We start from the raw sequence: 20,655 nt of genomic DNA, 5'->3' as shown, positions 1-20,655 counted from the left end.
CTTGGTTGCCTCCCTGGCCTTGTCTTCACTGAGGGGAAAAAGCATGTTCTAACTTGAATTAGTTAACTCAATGCAAACTCCTAATGAAGATAAGGCAGTTTGTAGTTTTCACATGAGCTAGCAGGTCAAGTTAAAGAATTAACTCACTCAAGTTAAGAACATGCTCTTTTTACATTTACATTGCAAGGATTTGGCTTGGGATATTTTAATAATTTTCCTCTTTCTATAATACAAAAATCTAGTATCTTGAAAAAAGAAAGAGGAGTACTTGTGGCACCTTAGAGACTAACAAATTTATTTGGGCATAAGCTTTCGTGGGCTAAAACTCACTTCATCAGATGCATGCAGTGGAAAATACAGTAGGAAGATATATATATACACAGAGAACATGAAAAAATGGAGGTTGCCATACCAACTGTAATGAGACTAATCAATTAAGGTGGGCTATTAGCAGGAGAAAAAACTTTTGTAGTGATAATCAGGATGGCCCATTTCAAACAGTTGACAAGAAGGTGTGAGTAACAGTAGGGGAAAAATTAGCATGGGGAAATAATTTTTAGTTTGTGTAATGACACATCCACTCCCAGGCTTTATTCAAGCCTAATTTAATGGTGTCCAGTTTGCAAATTAAATCCAGTTCTGCAGTTTCTCGTTGGAGTCTGTTTTTGAAGTTTTTTTGTTGAAGAATTGCAACTTTTAGGTCTGTTACTGAGGGTCCAGGGAGGTTGAAGTGTTCTCTGACAGGTTTTTGAACGTTATAATTCTTGACGTCTGATTTGTGTCCATTTATTCTTTTGCGTAGAGACTGTCTGGTTTGGCCAATGTACATGGCAGAGGGGCACTGCTGGCACATGATGTCATATATCACATTGGTAGATGTGCAGGTGAACGAGCCTCTGATGGTGTGGCTGATGTGATTAGGTCCTATGATGGTGTCCCTTGAATAGATATGTGGACAGAGTTAGCAAGGGGCTTTGTTGCAAGGATAGGTTCCTGGGTTAGTGTTTTTGTTGTGGGGTGTGTGGTTGCTGGTGAGTATTTGCTTCAGGTTGGGGGGCTGTCTGTAAGTGAGGGCTGGCCTGTTTCCCAAGATCTGTGAGAGTGAGGGATCATCCTTCAGGATATGTTGTAGATCCTTGATGATGTGCTGGAGAGGTTTTAGTTGGGGGCTGAAGATGACGGCTAGTGGCGTTCTATTACTTTCTTTGTTGGTCCTGTCCTGTAGCAGGTGACTTCAGGGTACTCTTCTGGCTCTGTCGATTTGTTTCTTCACTTCAGCAGGTGGGTACTATAGTTTTAAAAATGCTTGATAGAGATCTTGTAGGTGTTTGTCTCTGTCTGAGGGACTGGAGCAAATGCGGTTGTATCTTAGAGCTTGGCTGTAGACAATGGATCGTGTGATGTGGTCTGGATGAAAGTTGGAGGCATATAGGTAAGTATAGCGGTCAGTAGGTTTCTAATATAGGGTGGTGTTTATGTGATCATCGTTTATTAGCACTGTAGTGTCCAGGAAGTGGATCTCTTGTGTGGACTGGTCCAGGCTGAGGTTGATGGTGGGATGGAAATTGTTGAAATCATGGTGGAATTCCTCAAGGGCTTCTTTTCCATGGGTCCAGATGATGAAGATGTCATCAATGTAGCGCAAGTAGAGTAGGGGCGTTAGGGGACGAGAGCTGAGGAAGCGTTGTTCTAAATCAGCCATAAAAATGTTGACATACTGTAGCACCCATAGCAGTGCTGCTGACTTGAAGGTATATATTGTCCTCAAATGTGAAATAGCTATGCGTGAGGACAAAGTCACAAAGTTCCGCCACCAGGTTTGCCGTGACAATATCGGGGATATTGTTTATTTCTTGATTATTTCTAAATACTTGAAATTTATAAGGTTTCTAGCCTCACGCTGATTCAGAGGAGTTTTCTCTGGAACCCCCAAAAAATTAGCTAAACAAGCCTCTTTTCAAGCTGTTCAACTCCCAAAGATGGTGATGGGGCTGAATAGGTTTAAATGAGGACAGAATTGACCATTGTGTGTAGAAATGGGAGGACCCCATTGCAGTTCAACACCTAGCAAAGTTCAGTTGAAGTTCACTCCACCAGCCTGCTAACAACATCTGTTTTTATGCAGGAATGAAGATTGGAGTACACACAACAGATGTTAAAGACAGTGAACAAATCTTTTTAAGCAATTACATTTAATTAAGATACTGCATGTTATTTACAGAAAACATACATTACACAATTCCTACACATAAAGTGCAGACCAAGTATAAGGACAGAAAAACTGTACTTCAATTACATGCTAAATAAAATAAATAAAAAGCAATTATTTTGGCACAATAGCTATGACATAAACAAATAAATACTCTAGAACATGATGAATTAACTTTTCTATTTACAGTCTATTTGAAAGTGCAAAACAATCGCTAAAAATTGAAATATTTGTAAATGTTTAAGCCCAGAAAGTATGTTTTAATAATCCACAACTAATTGTAGCTGATATTTAAGGTTATAATGTCCAGGAAAATATTGTCTTTGTGCATTTTGTGCTCTTTTGGAACCAGTCTCTTGCTACCTTTATGCTACTGATTTTATGAAGCTCATTGCTTCAAATTGAAATTTTCTAAAATCCTGGTTGGTAGTTTAAGAAAACCTCAAAAGAAGTAAAATTACAAATATTAACCTATTTATCATTCAAAACATGGCAGTTCAGTCCAGCCAGGGTAACTTAAATGGCCAGAGTGCTTTACAGTTGTATGCAAATGTGATTAAGATGGGAAATTATTCTTAATACATGTAGTGTTTAATAAGTAAACATTTTTTTCAATAGCTCCCTGAATACCAAACTCTGGAAATATACCATTGGACCTAGCTTGGGCCCAAATTCTGCCACTGGTTTCTTACATACATCTCCCATTGAAGTTAATGTGAACCGAAGATGCAGAACTAATGGCAGATTTTGGCCCGAAACTGGATAATAAATCTTAAAATATTGTATTTTTAATTAGAGAGAAGAAACATTGCTACATTCCTTAGAACTATTAGGAGTTTTGGTGCACATTTCACTGGCTATTCTGGCAATTTTTAGCTCTTGTTTTTATTTTCACCATTTACAGGAATTTTGCCTCACCTTAAAATGAATTAACAGTACACAACATGTGCACCCTCACAGTTACAATGTATAAACTCTTCATTAGTCAAACTTCTCTGAGGGCTGGTACATTGTGTGTTACCTAGGATTTTAGAATATGTTTTTGCTTATTTTTGTAGTGGCAATGCAGTAGCAGAATAAGTGGACTTTTAATAGAGGACCTTGACTGGAAAAAAATCATTTCTTGTAGTCACTTTCAATGTTTATGCTCGACGTGGTTCTAGTCGGTGAGACATCTGTGATAAAGTTCTCTGGTTGTCAATCACATTTAATTGTCGTACGTAGCTCCGTACATCCTGATGGTTCTTATTAGTTAGAGCTGCGTCAGGATCTGAAGAAACAGAAATGATGTAGGATTGGTACACTTGGTCAAACAAAAGCCTGAGTAGAATATATACTCCTCTTTTCAGAAATCTACTATAAGTAAACACCCGATATTGGTGCAGCAAAAATAAAATGTTTAGAAATCTGTCTTCCACTATTCTCCTCCATTTGAATTCACTCTCCCCAGTGTATTTTATATTTTTATTATCTTGTATTATTTTCCCCATAGAATAACTCTGCTTCCTGGTGTCCTTGGCTACATTCTCTCAAATTGATGGCCCTTGGGTGAAGTTTTATACCTAGCTTAATAGTCAATAGTAATAATTACACAGTTTAACAGTTTAGTAATATCTATTGTTGACCTAGGAGAACTCACACTGGCCCAAAACTGTAAAATTGCTTTAGGTCTCCTTTATGAACCAATGTAATCCTTAATTCATTATTATTTAACATTTGCAAGGGGGTGGTGTTTAGTGGCCGAGCAGCTTCAGAACCATTATGTTAGGTGTTGTAAAAACACATTATAAGTGACAGTCACTGGCTTACAATCTAAAATCTCCCTGGGCCAGATTTGTCAAGATATTTTAGCTCCTGAAGATGGAGATAGGCACCTAGTGGGATTTTCAAAAGTGACTACCACCTAACTGATTGGTTTCAGCAGGAGTTAGGTGCTCACATGCTTTTGAAAATCCCACTAACTGCTTATCTGCATCTACGTTGCTATTGTTACTCATGGTAGCTAGATTAAAGTTAGCATGGGTACCCCTACCCACACTACCATCACACCTTCACTTGCAGTGTAGACAAACCCATAGGCGGAGCCTAAGCTACAACCTGATCAGCTAACACAATTGTAAAGGCATTAAACTGTGTCTACATGAGGTATAAGGGCTATTTAAATCAAGTTAGTTAACTTGATTTTTAAAAGCAATTTATCTAGATATTCCCTAAATGACCACACAAGGGGGTAGCCGGGGAGAATCAGGTCTTTTGTGTTTAATTTAATCACTTTTTTACTCTAGCTATACAATATAATATAATTGCACTGTATGCATTCCTGCAATATTTATTAAAGTATTGCTATATATTGTTCCATAGACTGGTGACTTCAGAGCTGAGCAACTGCTGCTTCACAGCAATATGCACTAGGTGCTTTACAAACGTTTACTCTTCTTTTAGAAAAGAAGATGATGCAGAATCTACACGGGGTGCAAACTAAAGGGTTTACTTTATTCTCAATGTATGTGCATATGTCCATGGACTTTAACTGAAGATATGTGTGCGTGTTTACATTTAGAAGATAATGAGAGTATATTTTAATTTCTAAATAATTTATATCTGAAGGTCTCAGAGTGCCTAATAAGTCAAAATTAAAAAAGAGATGTCCCAGAGATATGTCCCAAAATTAAAAAAGAGAGATGTCCAACCGAGATGCTGGCTGGAACAAAGAAAAAGTTTAGTCAACATGAGATTCTGGAGCTAGGATGGAAAAAAATCTATCCCATTGTAAGTGTTTCTTTTATTCTGCTTTCTGTGAAGAAGGATAAGAGGCTGCTGTGTTAAAAAGAAAATCAGAGACTGAGTGATGCTCTTTAGCAGAATGAGGCTGAAATTATCCAGTCTGGTTGATCAGACCTCTGTCATTGTGCATGTCCACAAAGTATGGTGAAACTATTGAAACAATAGCCTCAAAATGCATTATCCAGTATGTCTCTATCATCCACAACAAACTAATTTTTAACATTCCCATTGCCAATGATAATTCTGACAATGCACATATTGCAATACACTTACTGAAAGATTGGCTTCGGCAAAATTTCACTGTCCTTACAGTGTTGGCGATCATACGCTGAAAAGAAAATGTATTTTAAGTGTCCTTCTTGGTGGAAGGTGCAAACAGAAAACAAACATTGTATTTCATCATCATTTGAACTAAGCACAGGTCTGAAGATACTGACAAAGTCAATTAAAACATATTCATATGATGTTAAAGATTCAGAATTTTAACTTTGCCCTGACATTTTGGGTCTGATTCTCATTTACATGGGCCTCAAAGTAGGCATAAATGTGACTTCCATTTCCCAAGTGGTGTAAGGGGGCCTTAATATAAGTGAGAATCAGTTCCTTTAATATTTAACCTTGCTCCCATCTTCACACGAAACAAAAGGGTTATCCCAAACCCTCTGCACATGAATACTCACATCAAATTTTAAGGTCACTAGTTCCTAACAGCAAGGACATTCTAGAACACATTTCATTAAATTACTGAGCACTTTAAGATATTTCAAATTTTATTACGGATTTAAGTTAAAATGCAGCTCCACTTTGAAAAGTGGCTGTAAAAATGGCATCCTGGGGATCCATGTTTATTGATTTCCTGATGAAATGTGCTCAGTTTATAATTAAAAAGCTGATTGGTGGAAACCTGGCCCTACTGAAGTCAAGAGGAGTTTTGCCATTGACTTCAGTGGCACCACAATTTCACCCATGATTTTTCTAACTACCAGTCCTGCAAATTCAACTTGGATTCTTTTCTTTTTCTACAGCTAGAGTTGAGACTTTGGTGATAATTCACAGGAAGGAACAGAGTCCAACTCTGTCCCTCCTAGATGTGCTTGCTTTGCAGTGGAAACAAGAGTGAAATGTAGCAACAAATTATTGCAGTCCCTAAAGTAAGCCACAATGACTCAATAAACATGGGGGGTAGATCTGATAAGGAAGAAGTGCCATTTTACAGTAATGTTTCAGAGTAGAACTGCTGCTCATTAAACAAAAAGTAAGGAAGCTGAAATCTAATTCTACAACCCCAAACTTAGCTCACTGGCTCAATTGTCACCTGATAAATAATGTTCTCCTGGCTGAGCAAAGTATCAGTTAAATTACAACTTCAGGAGTAAATATGAATTTCCATAGTTGGGGAGTTTGATTTAGGCATGAAAGCTTGTGGTTTAATTTACTTATTTAAATTAAGAAAAAGAAGTAGGAAAAAAGTTTCAAATGGCAAAACTGCTATTGCTACAAGGAATCTGAAGTTTGTTCACGTGTTCCAACACATTTAACATGTTAAACCATATTCTAATAGTTATATGTTAACATACTTTCACAGCATATTCTCAACAGGCTGTTTTACACACACTGGAAATTAAGATGATCAAGAAAATTCTAAACCCATACAGTGGAATAGCCTATTTCCAACTAGTGAGTAGTGAGAGAATTGTCTGGTTAAATTTAGATGCCTCGCAAAAAAAATCCACAGATTAGGCTTTTATGTGAAAATAAAATAGGTCTTAACCCAACAGCTCAGAGGAAAATAGTAAGCACTACTCCAGAACAGGCTTGTAACTGACATTTTTCATACACATGAATGGAGTAATCTCAGACATTTTAATGCAGCATGTAAATCAGACCATGACTGGCATGATTGTTGATCAGCACGAGAAATCTAATACCTACACAATATGTAACTAGCCTGTGATAGTGCCCAAGAGGTGCCTGAGTGTACATCACAACTTTGCCAATGTTTTGGGGCATATGGACCAAGGATTATTTTTATACTCTCTAGATAAACAGATACACAATTAAAAGATAAAGGGCCCTCAAGTAAAAGTAATTTTAACGCTACATTACCTTAGTTCTTTTTACACTTCTCCAAATCATTATTATTACTTGTCTAGTACTACAGGTGTGGATGGTGTTCTCCTTTAGGAGTTTACAATCTAAGGCTCGAATCCTGCAGATTCTCTTGCATGTGCTTGACATTAAGCACATGAGTAATCCAACTGACTTCACTAGGGCTACTCAGATACCTAACGATAAAGACATATCTAAAGCCTGGTCTACACTAGGCGTTTAAACCGGTTTTAGGAGCGTAAAACCGATTTAACGCCACACCCGTCCACACTAAGAGGCCCTTTATATTGGTATAAAGGGCTCTTTAAACCGGTTTCTGTACTCCTCCCTAACGAGAGGAGTAGCGCTAATATCGGTATTACCATATCGGATTGGGGTTAGTGTGGCCGCAGATCGCCGGTATTGGCCTCCGGGCGGTATCCCACAGTGCACCACTGACTGCTCTGGACAGCAATCTGAACTCGGATGCAGTGGCCAGGTAGACAGGAAAAGCCCCGCAAACTTTTGAATATTTCCTGTTTGCCCAGCGTGGAGCTCCGATCAGCACGTGTGGTGATGCAGTTAAAAATCAAAATAAAGAAAGAGCTCCCGCATGGACGATGCGGACGTGATCGCTGTAAGGGCAGGCAAATCTGTTCTATCAGCGCTCCGTTACAGAAGACGAAATTCAAAATCATTTTTAAAAAATCTCCAGACAGATGCCATAGCAGGGACTCAGCGCACTGCTGCGTGACAAGCGTAACAGAAACCCAAAGAATCAAATGGACGCTCATGGACTGGAGGACTCAAGCTATCCCACAGTTCCTGCAGTCTCTGAAAAGCATTTGCATTCTTGCCTGAGCTCCAAATGCTTCTAGGATCAAAAACAGTGTCCGCGGTGGGTCAGGGCATAGCTAGGCAATTTACGCACCCCCCACCCACCCCCAGAAGTGAAAGGGAAAACAATCCTCTCTTGACTCTTTTACATGTCACCCTATCTTTACTGAATGCTGCAGATAGACGCGATGGTGCAGCACTCAACACCAACATCCTTGCTCCCCCACGCTATGGATGGCTGATGGTGCAATATGGCTGGTATCCGTCCTCATCATCAGCCTATTGGCACATGGGGCAGTGCAAAAGGACTGGTAACCATGCTGACTAGCATCCGTCAGGTCGATCAAGGGCGCCTGGCCCTAATTTTTCCTGGTAGATGGTACAGTATGGCTGATAACCATCGTCATCATAGCAACAGGGGGCTGAGCTCCATCAGCCCCCACCCTTCATGTGTAAAGAAAAGATTCAATTGCCCCTGGACTAGCAGAGGGATGCTGGGCTCCTCTCCTACACACTCCTTACTGTCCTGTCTGGACTATCATAGCAGCTGGAGGCTGCCTTCCACTCATATCTCACTAACAACTCACTGTGTCTTATTCCTGCATTCTTTATTACTTCATCACACAAGTGGGGGGACAATGCTACGGTAGCCCAGGAAGGCTGAGGGAAGAACGGAATCAACAGGTGGGGTTGTTGCAGGAGCACCCCCTGTGAATAGCATACAGCTCATAATTTCTGCAGGATCTGACACAGAGCAGCTGTGCTCTCTGGTTCTATGATACAGTGGTTCTCTAGTATACTTGCCCATATTCTAGGCAGGACTGATTCTATTTTTAGATACCAAAAAGGAGGGATTGACTCAGGGAGTCATTCCCAATTTTGGCTTTTGCGCCCCTGGCTAAGAGCAGCCAGGGGCACTTATGACAGCAACAGATGGTGCAGTGCAAAAGGACTGGTAGCCACAATCATCTTATTACCAATTTATGGCATGGTAGATGGTACAATATGGCTGGTAACCATCTCTGCTATCATGCAAAAGCAAAAGCATGCTGCTGTGTAGCGCTGCTGAATCGCCTCTGTGAGCGGCATCTAGTACACATACGGTGACAGTCACAAAAGGCTAAACAGGCTCCATGATTGCCATGCTATGGCATCTGCCAGGGCAATCCAGGGAAAAAAGGCACGAAATGCTTGTCTGCCGTTGGTTTCCCAGCGGAAGGAGTGACTGACGACATTTACCCAGAACCACCCGCGACAATGATTTTGCCGCATCAGGCACTGGGATCTCAACCCGGAAATTCCAAGGGGCGGGGGAGGCTGCGGGAACTATGGGATAGCTACGGAATAGCTACCCACAGTGCAATGCTCCAGAAATCGACGCTAGCCTCGGACCGTGGACGCACACCACCGATTTAATGTGTTTAGTGTGGCCGCGCACACTCGATTTTATACAATCTGTTTTGTTAAACCGGTTTATGTAAATTCGGAATAATCCCGTAGTGTAGACGTACCCTAAGACTTGTGCTGGATCAACTCAGAGTGCACAGCACCTTGTAGGATCAAGCCTGGAAGTCTAACCTACGCTTGAGTATGCTCTGAAAACAGATATGTTACATACTTCTGTGGAAGCCATGTAGTTTTGGCCAACACATTTACTAATGGTGTTGCTATTTTGATCATACTCTATCAGGAAATACTCCCTTAAAATAAGTACTTCCAGGAGAGGTATCATAGCATTGAACAAGGCTGGCTGACTAATGCCTTGATGCAGCTTCCAGAATTACTTCTTTTAGGGGAGGCACTTCTGAAAGTTCTGTCTTTCAAGACGATGGTTAGTTGCTTGACCTGTATATTGCAGGTTTGTTTGAAAGATGCAGCCTTATCTTTCTATACTTATAAATCTTCAGTGTCTTAGGCCTCAGTTCACAAAACATTTGAACTGAGCCATGAAGTTTAGCTCTAGAGCTATATTCAAACTTCTCCAAAGTTTGATTAGTTTTGGATCGAATTTTATGGTTGAGAATCTTACCTTGTGGTAACAGACAAGCATCACTGAAACTTTTTCACCCCATGTATTTTCTTTATTTTGGGGATGTTCTGTATATTGGAGTAACATTTGGGATCAGGACAAGTCTGTTGTGTGCAGTTCAGAAAGATGAAAGAAATCAGGAGTATGAGCTTCCAAAAGTTCTAACTCTAAGCTTCTCCCTTTATGGACTATCCAAAATTAGGAAAATGGAAGTTGTGCATTTAGCCTCTTGTTGGGATAGAAGTATCTTCTCTCACTGAACTGTCTGAAGGATTCCATTTTAAGGAGCGGTGTTGCATGGCTCTAAAGATAGTCTCATCCAATCCTTTTCATTCAGAAGGATGCAGGTAGTGATGCAACAGCAAGGCTTTTGGAACTGGGAGTTAACGCAGCAGAATATGTTGCTTCAACCCAATGAGATGACCCCAGAAGCACACCATACATCCTACAAAAAGCCCCATTCACATGGCTCTTTGTATGTCCTGTACACTTTACAAGTATTGACACGAAAGGTGTGAGTTGGACATATCACTGACGCATAAAGAAAAAACAGATTTATTTTACCAGTGCCTTGCAAATGTGGTGGATTCTCTTCTTTTGATCCATTAATAGCAGAGTTTTACTATGTGTAGATGAAGGGTTGTATTACTGAGCAAACATTAACACAGAAGTTCAATTGTTAGCACCTTAAACTTTTCTTCATCTTTGGATTGCCTCAGGTTAATATCTCCAAAAATTAGCTTGTGTTTACTCACTATGCTAAGAAAGGCCATTACTGAAAAGCCATATAAACCTAAATATGGAGCCATCTGAAATAGAACCAACCATGTAACACAATAGCAACTGCTACTATCAGCATGCTGTATATACACAACAATATCGTTTCAAGTTTTATGCTGCCTAGAAGAGTGGCAGCAGGCCAGCACTTTATCTGCTAATCCATTCCTAGCCTAGGCTTCTAAGTGTTATAAATATTCATATATGCCATAGAAAACTACCAGGGACTTTAGTCACACACTTTCTGCATAATCTTTATGTTCAAAAAATGAAAGAATGTTTACCCTTTTTTTGCATAAGGATCAGAATGTGAAATCCCTTTTGTTCATAACCACGAAACCTGAAAACCAATATGCACAAATTCTCTAATCCTCATTTCACACCTCAAGGATGAAGAGACTCAATAAAAGAAGAACCAGTGACCAGCTTTGTAGCTTGATGGTACTGTCTTGTGGTGCCGAAGGAAGATGGGCCCTAGGTTTCAGAGCCACCTTGCAACTTCTATTCCCTCTGCACGTGCCACTACTGGTAAGCAGAGTGTGCAGAGGCTGCCAGGTAAATTGATCTCTGATCACACTGCCTGATGATTTAAGGAATAGTGTTGACATAAGCTCCAAAGGAAGTGCATCCCCTGCCTTCCCTTATGAAGGCATGATGCTGCAATGACAGCCACATACACTCAGGTTATAGAGGGAATGGGAGGAAAGGGTGGTAAATAATGGCTTTCAAATGAACCGCGAGGGAAAAGATAAAGACCATGTTTGAATTTATTTGGGGACACAAATGTGGTATGGAATATAGCATCTCCACTTGGAGAGCCAGCCCCTGGAGCCATCCACAGAACAACTGTTCTAGAAAAGGGCTTGCCTAAAATATCCCATCTATTTACAAAAACCTGTGAAATTGTTTAAAAATTGACAGGTACAAAAGCAGTTCAACTTGTATGTAATATATTGTCATGTACTGGCTTTGTAGGTTGCATGTTGCCCTCTAGTGGCTATCCCACAGGGAGTAAACAGGAACTACTACTACTACTAACAGCTATGGGACTTCTCCTTTGCCTCAAAGGGTAGAGGCTTGTTTCTGAAGTTGAGAGATAAACGTGTGTGAGGTGCCTAATTGTTGCGTTTGTGGTCTACTACAGTCCTCTTCACTACTGCTTTACCTTTCTGCAGCTCCCAAATGGTATGTTCTCAACCTTGCAACAGCAGAACTTCTACAACTTCGCAAGCTAGTTCCCCCTGCTAATTATGGCTTTGTCTTCACAGCCAAAAAGGTGCGTTTTTACAGTACGATAGCTAATGCATGTTATGTAAAAATCCTAGTGGAGATAAGGCACAGCTTTTACTGCAATGTAGTTAGGTGAGATCAAATCTGGGTAGAGGGTATTGACCTCGCCTAGCTACACTGCACTTTTTTTCCACTAGGATTTTCAGCAAGATAGCAAACACATGGTACTGTAGTTACTGCAAAAATAGAACTTTTTGGCAGTGAAGACAAAGCCTATAAGGCACTAGTAATGCTACTGGTATGCTAATAATTCAAACATCTAATTACTGACAAAAATATTGATCATGCCCCCATAAACCCAGGGGCCAACTCCTGCTATCTGCTGCCCCCTCCCAGCTTCCCATAACGGTATTACAAGGGCACACAGACTGTCATTTAGTACTTTAGACTTGTGAGAAAATAATGTATGGAAGAGGTCTCACAAGTCTGAAAAAGTGTCAGTCTTTTTAAAAATACAGCTGAAACATTAAACAGAGATGAGAGTGAATAAGAAAGCTGTGTTGGTTGGAAGGATGTCATTTATTATGCTATTTCCAGTCTGGGTGGCAAATTACAAGCAGACAGTTGTTGGCAACCTATCAGCTGTTGGGACTGAAACTCTTTGGTGAGAATTCAGACATAACGCTGTAGTTACGCCAGAAGCAGAGGAACACTCCTTTTTGGAATTAAACAAGGATTTCAGTAGGGATCATCAAGAGATTTTTATTTGTAAGCAGAACAAAAGTTAAAATCTCATAATCAGGATAGATCAAAAGAAACTGTTTTCCAAAGGATGAAGAAATTCAGGACAGATCAATAATTCCTAACCATCAGAAGCAACTAGAGTTAACTATATAGCTAGAAATAACAAATCGCTAGATATGGCTCCTGGAGAAAATCTCCCACTGCCTATTTTCTGGTTTCTATCTAAAACTACATGAAAGTAGCAGAATATTGACAATGGTGTTGCTCAGAATTTATACCAGTGTAAATGACAGCAGAATTTAGCCAGTAATATGTGACTGCATGGCCTTGTCTTCACTAGGAAAAAAAGTATTTTTTAGACTGTGTTAGCTAAGACATGGTAACTAACATGTGACCAGGCAGTTGTAGTTGTAACATGAGTTAAAAGACTGAGATAAACAATAGTCTCCCTCCCCATTTATTTATCTTGACCTGATAACACACGTAAAAACTACAGACTGCCTGTCCACACTAGGATTTTACAGGGTTAGCTAGCACATGCTAAAAAAAGAAAAAAAAATCACCTTTTTTTCTACTGTGGATATTCCCTGTTCATCAGGTGCCTTTTATAGCTTTGCATTAACCCGCTCTCTCTCATCTATTAAAAATCTTTCTCCTTCCTTTCCCAAATTCTTGTCTCCTTCTCTCTCTGTGTCCTCTTCTTGTCTTTCTTCATATGTTCTCTCTTCCCCATGCTTTCTCCCTACCTTCCTAATCTGTCCTTCTTTCCCCCTCAAAATCTTACTACTTTCATTTTCTTACAGTACGTCCACACTAATTTCCAGCCTAAGTAGACATTCCCACACTAACTCAGATCGAGCTAGCATGCTAAAAATGAGTAACTGCAGCCATGTGAGCGGTGGGAGGGGCTAACTGCCAGAGTACGTACTTGGGGTCTCCCACGGGATTGTACTCAGGAGGCCGAAACATAGGCTACATGCCAGGCCAGTGAACTGAGCTATGTGGAAGAGCTTTGACTGGAGGCTGTATATTGCTTGAGAGAGCTGTGTGTGTGGAAAGAAGCATCAGAAACACTACAGAAGCAGACAGAAAAAGCAGCAAGGAAGCCCCAGAGACATCCGGAGAAGTGCTTGTAACATGACCCTGAGTGTATGTCTAAACTGCAGATGGCAGCGTGCTTCCCGGCACAAGTACATAGACACACACACTAGCTCTGCTTGAGTGAGTGCCCTAAAAGCAGCAGTGCAGCCAGGGCTAGCTGCCTGAGTACAAACCCACTGGGGCCAGTCCCCTGAGGTATGTATGTGGGCAGCTAGCCCAAGCTGCCACCCTGCTACCCCCGACAACACTGCTACTCTTAGCACATTAGCTCAAGCATGTGTCTGGCTACCTGCACTGGGAAGCACGCTCCCAGCTGTAGTGTAGACATACCCCAAGAGAGAGCGCTTTTGGGTACAGTGTGGGCTGAAGAAGAGGCTTGGAACTGTGAGCACACAAACTGTTTCCTGTTTGATTCTTACTGTGTTCAGTGGAACAGAACTACATTAAAGAAATATGTGACTTCATCATCTCTTTCCCCTCCTATTGGAAACAATCCACAAGACCCTAAATATTGGATAACTGCTTGGGTCAAAAGGGATAACACTGTATAAAACTACCTCTAAAATCTTCTGCTACTAATAATAAAACCAGGTTGTGGAGCTACACATTTGAAAAATTCCTTCTTATGGCTGGCAGACTCTATAAGTCTTGAGACAAACAATGGTATGAAGTCAGTCGTCCATTTGGAATCGACAACTGTATATTATAGCAATAGGCAGCCAATGTACACACATACACACACAAAATCTGAATGCTATCCTGATTCACTGTTACAATAATTAACACCACAAATATATATTGTCACAGCAGGTGTTAATGTTATGCACATTATGAGTCATCAATACATAAGCATTCAATATGAAACCTTGCATAGCAAGAATTAATTGGATGGCCTGGACCTAGAGATACCATTCAGTAACCACACCCAGATTATCACTAAAGGGATTAAGCACTTCCTTTTGTCAGACTGGGGACTGACCAGAAGCCAACTCCAGGCAAACACATCTGAGGTTCCTGTGTATTGCACAACAACTTCAGAAAGGAGCTAGCACTTATGCCCACCTACTTAAATCATGAAGTCCTGGTCAAACAGTTCTTTCCCAGGAAGAAAGCTCGGGGCTGAGGCAGGAGAAGGGAACAGAGAGTGCTTATGTGCAGTTAGGGTATGCCTTCACTGTAGAACTAACTCAGGCTGCTACCTGGGCATTGCCCCTAAGCCTTCTCCACCCCAAAAAGACCCTCTCACCTGAATGTGGTGGTGATTTTAAACCAGGCTAGTTGGCTTGTCTGGGGCTGTAGGCTAAAATCTGAGTGATGTATTGATAATCTGCCCACATTGCAGTGAGCACACAGGCTAATCACTCAAATGCTGATAGGCCTTCCCAACAATTCCCCCAAGTGCTTGAAAGGCAGACAAGTTCTCCCACAATTCACTGGGAAAGAATCAGAGTGGCTCAGCTTATTGCAGCACAAAGAACCATGGAATATGCTCCCAGTAGTCCTAGCAGCACACATGGCTGACTGCAGCAAGGAGGAGGACACAGTAACTTGGGTAGGGCCTTGCACTGTGGTGTCTTACACTGGGGCTAGGCTTGATCATCTGAGTTAACTCTCAAGTGAAGACATACTTTGAGTAACCAATACGGACAATAGCAAACCCCCCACTTCTCAGTAGCAGGAAGATGTCTCTTAGTTGAGATTTCTGCAAAAGGAAATTGCCTGCGTGCAGTTGTTGCCACTTCTGTTCTAGGTAAACAGAACTTGTTTGCAATTGTTAATACAGAAATTACACTGGAACATAACCCTGACTTTCCAACAGGAAGGAGAGCTACCACGCCTGGAAATTTGCCCTCAAAGTTTCAACAATGCAACTCAGTTTCAGAAGAAAATGAAGTTTGTGTGCCTATTTTGTACATAGAAATCTCTTATATAAAACCATCAATTCTCTTTTGCACCACTGTAAATCTCAACATACAACCATAGCTGAGAACATACGGTACGTACCATTTTTTCAAAGTTTACTAGATTGTCAATGAATGTCTTGTTCCCCTCATGAGTAAACGTCATGTCTGCATAGAAATAAATGCAATAGACTTATAGATAATTGAATCATGACATACAAAACAGCACAGCACTTTATCTCTATCTTTTCACTTACCACAATCATACCATTTAATTGTTAAAAAGCAAGCGCCTTTCATTAGAGTGAAACTTGGAAAGATTTCTCACTGAGGCTAGTGCAATTGGAGTCTGACATTCAGATTTACTGAAAACTCCTTCACCTATCTCCATGTCATGATTTTTTTTTGAATGGAAAAGAGGATTCCACCTTCCACTGAGATTGAATTTTACTTTCTCTTATTGCCTTTCACTCTTCAAATATCTGACAACTAACTTTCACATGAATTAGGCTGGTAGATTTTCTAGATTACCTTTTATAAGTAAGGGCGTGAAGGGAATTATAGGAGGGTCCAGTTTAGCTACAGTAAGCCTGTAGGCCCTATGGTTTCTTGATGGATCCTTAAAAAAAGAAGAGATCAGACAATTATTAGCACAGATCAAAAAGCAGACACTGTATAGCTTCATTTAAAAGCCATGGTGTTTATTAAATGTAATTACTTTGTCTTGCAGCTTTAAAAAGTGCAGCTTCAAAACAAGGACAGCTTTTATTAAATTTAACAGTTTTCCTATCAAATGACAAAATATGTGTGATTACAAAAGAGCTTATTTGAATAGAAACATCACATTTTTCCTCCCTCTAATGGATCTGCAGACACCAGAATAAAAAAAAATCCATGTTAGAAAATATAATTTCCCATATGTACAATGGGAAAACATGTTATAAAGCTTTTTGGAGTTTCCCAGATTGATCTTAAGTGGTACATAAATTCTGTCAGAGTAAGTTCCTAAGAGTATAATTTATTAGTCATACATGCTTATTTTAGCAGCACTAAAATGGGATCATAAACTTCTTAAATTCAAACAAGGACATATAAAATGTTCTGAATCGAGGAATTCAAATCAGTTACTCAGAAACTGAATTAGGACAGATTGTGCACAGAATAAAGGATCTATTGCCATTTACCATCAAGCTTTCAAACTCTGCATAGATCTTCTTGAACTTGCTTGGAAGTTTCTGTTAATAAAACAAAAACAACAGAAAACTGTGTTAAATTCAATCTGCATTCAGTATAATCATTTAACTGTATATGTTTCTTGTAAACATCCATAAAGCAGGAAAAACTGTTCCTTTTGGAACGATGTGGAAATGTAAAATACAGCACGTCTCCTAGCAACCAGATTATAAATAGAGATGGGACTGAGCTACAAAACCTGGATCCTGATTTGGATCCAATCCTGAAGTTACCCAGTTTGAGATGTTCCGATTCAGATGTTGAATTGGCCCATTACAGTGACATGCTGCAGCCAAGTAATTCGCATTCAGATCTGGATCCAAAGTGCAAATGAAAGTTTAATTCAGTGTTCCAATTCAGGCCCATCCTAATGACAGCCTGTTTGACCCAAAGCAATTCACAAAAATACCTTGGGCAGTATTATTTCAGCTGGATCATTCACATAAGTGACTTTTGGAATATTCACAAGTCAGTCAAACCACACCTGAGCATTTCCAGGAGATATTGTTAAGGCAAATGTATCATCGGCTATTACACAAATCCTTGATTTGCCTGGCATCCAAGGGTCAGTGTTCATTTGTTTGGGTTTAAGTTAATTAATAACTTTTCAGTTCACAATAGACACTGAAAATGAACTTTTGTCAGCTATGCCTACAGTGAACAAAGGATATGGTGGAACATTATGAAATAGTTGCTTTCTATCTCATATTATACTAGAAATGTTGAGCAAATTTACTGGAATTGGATACTGGTATGTGAAAAAGACAGCTTCAAAGATCACAGTAACTTTCATATTTCAAATTGAAACATGTCAGCTTTCTAATTTGCATTACAAATTTGAATATATTTCTGATCAAATCACATTACAACATTGAGCGGGCATCATAAGCAATAAAGAAATATTTCCTTAAAGTCAATTCTGCAGCAAAGTATTTCCTCTATTTAACAGACATGTTATAGGAAGAGAGTACCACAGTAACAGCCTCATTTCTAATGATGGACATGAACAATTGTGTGCCTATTTTCTATACGCATACAAATTAGGTATTAGTGAATGAAGTAGCCATATGCACCTGCAACTACCTGATTTGTGTGTGCAACTGACATACCTGCATATGAACATTAGTAAAAATCAGGTCCTAAATATTTATTTTTAATGATGTTCACTGTATATATCCTGAAAAAAACCAGCAGAGATACTCTTAGATTATGCTTTGATAACCTAAGTCTCTGCTGAACAAAAGAATGTGAAAACATTTCTCTGAATACAGTATCATACCTCTTTCACTTACAAATTATCTCTTCCCTCTTCCAGCTCAATCCCCATATCTGTTGTAAATTCCAGCTTGTTGTACACAGTAAATAAATTAAATTCCACCTCTTGTCTGCCTAGAACTCCTGCCCTCTTTTAAACCCCCAATCTTAGTAGCTAGAAATAAAGGGCCATTTATTTAGAAATTAGCCTTCAAATTCATGCCTTCAATGTTAATTGTGAGAAGGTTTATACTGGTATTTAGAAAAATCAATATAGGCTTCTCTGGCTGCAAATTGCAGGTGTACATTTAGATTTCAGGTTGAGGTCTTTTTGTAAACTGCTGCCTTCTGATGGTACCTGAATCCCCATTTTCAGGCCAGATTTTAGAAACGTGTTAAATGCAATAGGTCATATTTTGGTTTCAATTACACCAGTAACACATCACTGACATATCACAGCAACCTGGCCAAACATTTTTCTATTTTTCATGAAAAATGTTCACAGAAATATCCAAAAAATGTGCAAACATTTTCTGTTTTTAACCAGCATATATAGGTCAACATTTTTATAAAAATGGAAATTTTGATGAAAATATGTTTTGCTAAAAATTTTCATGAAAAATCTTTCAGAATTTTTGGAGCAGGGCTACACTGGAGTAAAGGAGAATTTGGCCCATGAAATGTAATTTCACCTGGCTTCCCCCAATGATTTTGACTCCCTCCTCACCTCCTTTTTTGTAAAATAAAACACAACACAGCAGCTCAGTATCGTGCTACACAAATGCTCATTAATGGTGTGGGATGTCTCCAAGCTTTGAGCCTACAGTAGTAACCTTCCCGCTCAGGAGCTGAATTACTGTCTTGAAGAATGGCATGCCTCCCTCTCAACCCTAATTCTAGAAACAACATGGATGGATGTTGTTGCTCACTAAAAGCAGAAATGCAACCAAAGGTCTCGGAACCAGACTGTAGCTATCACTTACCTCCCATGTTAGTGAAAGGCGGCTCACAGCAACATTACTCAGTCCCATGATAATAGCGAAAAAGGAATTAAGATTTTTGTATTCCTTACAGCTGAAATACAAGAGGTCCAGACTTTTAATGTTATGCATATAATCAGAGAGAAGTAAAACTGAGGTCCTGAAGAGAGTGGAATAGAAGCCTTTGGTTTGAGTTTGATTACATTCTGGCAAACCTTACCAGTGAGTTTGAGACTCATCATTTTGCGACCCCTATCCCACTGAGTTTTGTGAGAACCTCAAACTCAAAGTATAATGACAAGCTTGGTAAACCCAGGATAATTGTATCTATACTGATCAAATTCACCTGGAAGCTTCTCTCCCCTCACGCCTCAAAACTGGCCACCAGTTTTCCTCTTATCTGATGTCATCTTTGGCATATGGAAATCCATGGCCTTTTAATGCCTTTCCCTCCCACCAGTGCACTATGGGGCATCTCTTGACACGAGACTAAGTTAAGGCCCAAGGAATGCTAAAAACAGTAGGAGAAGCATGGTTTACACTCCCATTGCTGCAGAACTTGGCGGGCTGGCAGGTTGTCTACACCCCAGAAGAGTCTTACTCCAGATTCAAGGGGCAGATGCCCAGAGATGGCTGTGTTTCAGTGCTTCTTCATTAGTGCTCAGGAGAGACTGAAGGATATAACTGCATGTTACAGAATATCTGATATGCCACATCTTTGCAAATGATTTGCTATGTTTGTTACTATAATTGCCCAAAGCAGAAATCTTTAGGCCTATGCTTCTTTTGCAAAGGTTGGGTGGCAAGATATTAAGGAAACTATAAAAGCAAGAGATTGAAACTGATTCTCAGATATAATTCTCTACTTCAGCACTACTTACAGAAGTTCAATCTTTAATATTTCATCCTCTCAGATATCTCATCTTGTATGGCTGATCTTTACCTTAAACTCAGCATGACCAAGAGTGAGCTCATAGTCTCTCCTCTGAAAATTCTCTCTCCTCCCAATACTATACCAGTGAACACTGTTACCATAATCCTGTCACCCAGGTTTGTAGCCTTGGGGATTAACTTGGCTCTGTTTCCCCTCACGTCCAAGCCACAGCCACATCCTGTAGCTTTTTCCTTCACATTTCAAAACACACCTTTTTCTTTTTTTTCCCTGATGGTCAAATCGTTTGTCCACAACCTAATCGTCTACTGACTACTGTGACCTCTTCTGCTCTCGGGTCTTCTTGTTAACAACCTTACCACCCTCCAACCTTCTAATGTTGCTGCCAAAATTATTTCCCTCACATGTTGCTTTGATGATGGTAACATGTCTTTACTTGTTCTGGGAGACACCAAGCATAAATCTGGGTTCTGTAGAAATAATAACTATTAAAATACTAGTGTTCAAGCATAGTATTGGCTTATTTAAGGAAGCTGCAACTTGCAATTTACAACTACCCTTTGTCTGAAATAAGGGAATGTTTTGTGGGTGTGCAT

At 39.8% G+C, this 20,655-nt stretch overlaps 1 protein-coding gene across 1 annotated transcript in view; it reads right to left on the bottom strand.

Annotated features, from left to right (window-relative positions):
• Positions 1 to 2,186: 2,186 nt before the first annotated feature.
• Positions 2,187 to 20,655, bottom strand: part of RAPGEF4 (Rap guanine nucleotide exchange factor 4) — a 231,270-nt gene continuing 212,801 nt past the window's right edge. The window contains exons 26-31 of the mRNA XM_045032700.1: positions 19,171 to 19,261; positions 16,885 to 16,935; positions 16,232 to 16,319; positions 15,804 to 15,868; positions 5,267 to 5,321; positions 2,187 to 3,479 (exon numbers count right to left, since the gene is read on the bottom strand). Coding sequence (XP_044888635.1) covers positions 3,352 to 3,479; positions 5,267 to 5,321; positions 15,804 to 15,868; positions 16,232 to 16,319; positions 16,885 to 16,935; positions 19,171 to 19,261 — 478 coding nt within the window. The 3' untranslated portion in view covers positions 2,187 to 3,351. The remainder of the gene's footprint in view (positions 3,480 to 5,266; positions 5,322 to 15,803; positions 15,869 to 16,231; positions 16,320 to 16,884; positions 16,936 to 19,170; positions 19,262 to 20,655) is intronic.

Source organism: Mauremys mutica, chromosome 10 (genome assembly GCF_020497125.1).
Source record: "Mauremys mutica isolate MM-2020 ecotype Southern chromosome 10, ASM2049712v1, whole genome shotgun sequence".
NCBI lineage: Eukaryota > Metazoa > Chordata > Testudines > Geoemydidae > Mauremys > Mauremys mutica.
The sequence above is the reverse complement of the archived record's forward strand: the minus strand, read 5'-3'. Positions and strand labels throughout refer to the sequence as shown.